This window comes from Buceros rhinoceros, unplaced genomic scaffold (assembly GCF_000710305.1).
Source record: "Buceros rhinoceros silvestris isolate BGI_N320 unplaced genomic scaffold, ASM71030v1 scaffold37137, whole genome shotgun sequence".
NCBI classification, from domain to species: domain Eukaryota; kingdom Metazoa; phylum Chordata; class Aves; order Bucerotiformes; family Bucerotidae; genus Buceros; species Buceros rhinoceros.
This window is the reverse complement of record NW_010424593.1, coordinates 5625-7434: the sequence shown is the minus strand read 5'-3', so window position 1 is coordinate 7434 and position 1810 is coordinate 5625. Positions and strand designations below refer to the sequence as shown.

The 1810-nt window shown below is 44.1% G+C and overlaps 1 protein-coding gene across 1 annotated transcript in view; it reads right to left on the bottom strand.

The window, feature by feature from the left end:
* SPTY2D1 (SPT2, Suppressor of Ty, domain containing 1 (S. cerevisiae)) overlaps positions 1-1564 on the bottom strand; it is a gene marked incomplete at its 5' end in the record, with an annotated part of 6911 nt that extends 5347 nt beyond the window's left edge. Inside the window, 2 exons of the mRNA XM_010140841.1 lie at positions 2-119; positions 1450-1564. Of these exons, the coding sequence (XP_010139143.1) occupies positions 2-119; positions 1450-1564 (233 nt within the window). The remainder of the gene's footprint in view (position 1; positions 120-1449) is intronic.
* Positions 1565-1810: the final 246 nt, after the last annotated feature.

Here is a 1810-nt window from a genome sequence, read left to right as displayed (position 1 = left end):
GCCATTATAACCATAAAAGTTATCCTTTGTTCGTGAGGCCATAGCTCTTGCCTTTCTGTCATGTTTCAGCTCAATACGTTTAGCCAAGAGTTTTTCTTTCTTTCTTCTTTCTTCCAGTGCTGTAAAACAAAACCAGGAGAAAGGAGAAAGGTATGCAAAAGCGATGAGGTGGTGATGAGAGGTCTGCTGACAGGGCAAGGTAACCCACCTGAATCACCTACGCCTACAAAGGCAAACAATTAAGTCAAATGTTGCTATTGCAAAACCCACTAAGGTGATTCAACTGAAGCAGCAGCTCTCCAGAATGCTATTCCAACTAAGGACAATTACTATGTGAGGAGGTACAGGACTTATAGGATCTCTGGGTAGCGGAAGGATCTCTGAGAATAAGCAAGATAATTTTGAGGCTGTTCAGAATTTGCAGTTGAATGTTTCAGGGGAGATGAGGAAAGGGAGGGAAATCAAAGAGTATTGGGGGCATAAGAATTGGGAAACGGGCTTAGTGTGTGTAGAGGGCTGTAGGGGAAAGACAAAAGCAGCCAGCCACAGACAAGCAAGCTGCTGATCACTACATTTGTCTGGCAGAGTCCTGTGCCCTATGTGCTTACTGAACTGTCTTTAGCTATTTTCTCCACAAGCATGCACTGTCTTAAGTCTGTGAGATCTGCTGACAAAATTCAGGCTGAACTAGCTGCTGAATAGGATGTGACATCTGAACACCATAAAGTAGAGAGACCAAGGGGGCCAGATACCAGGAAGTCTCAGAAAAAGCATGGGTTCCTAGGAATGGATTGGGTTACTCGTGCTGTGGGTGCCTGTACAGGGACCAGCCCTGCCTATGCTATCCTATTGCAAGGGCCGTGACTGCACAGTGTGAGGGCATGCATGTGGAATTCATGCTCAGTCCTGCTGCTGGCTGGACCTGGCAGCAGGGAGAAGGAGCAGGCTCATGACTGGGCCAGGAGAGGAGAAATACGCTGGGCCATCAGCTTTGGTTACCTCTAACAAAACATTAACATCAGAAGCAATGCAGTACTTTTTTGTCCCTATGGACTACTAAAAGGAAATAGCATGCAGTGGAAAAACTGTGGCTCAAACAAAGCCTTTGCCATACAACCCTAAAGTTCAGACTGTATCGATACACTAGATTAAGACACAAGAGGAAGTCTTACCATTTACACACAGATAGAGCTTTTCAAAGTTGAATTACCGCAAGTTGAGATGCGGTAACTCTTCACCGTAACTAGTGTAGCTGATTAATATTAATATTAAACTCTTCAGGAAAGCATGCAAACATCCTAGTTCTTGCTTAGTCCTGGCTTTTCCTCAGCATCAGTTCTGCACATAACTTGCAGAAACAGATATGTAGCTGCATTTGTAAGAGCTCTGAATAAGACTACAGTCTCAAGAGTCCAGGAAAGTCTTCCACAGTAAGCATTTGACTGTTACCTTTTTTTCTTTTTTCTTCTTCTTGCCGCCTGAGAAACGCTTGCACTGCCGCAGACTCTACACCCTTGACTTTTGGAACTTTTTTGGGAGGACCAACAGCCAAACTGTACCTTTTCTGCAGAGAACAAAGAAATGCATCAGAAAAGAAATTTAAAAATCCTCAGAAGTTTAAAACTGAGGAGTTGTGTTAACAATCACATAGTTGTCTTAAACCATAGAGATGGTACAGAATAATCCAACAGGGAATTCCCACTGAAGCTGAGAGCTGTGAGGGTGCACTCAGCTCCTAGCCATATTTTGGTTCAGGCTAAGGAGCAACAGGCCTCATGTCTTCGGAGTGAACTTGCAAGCTAAAAAGCCC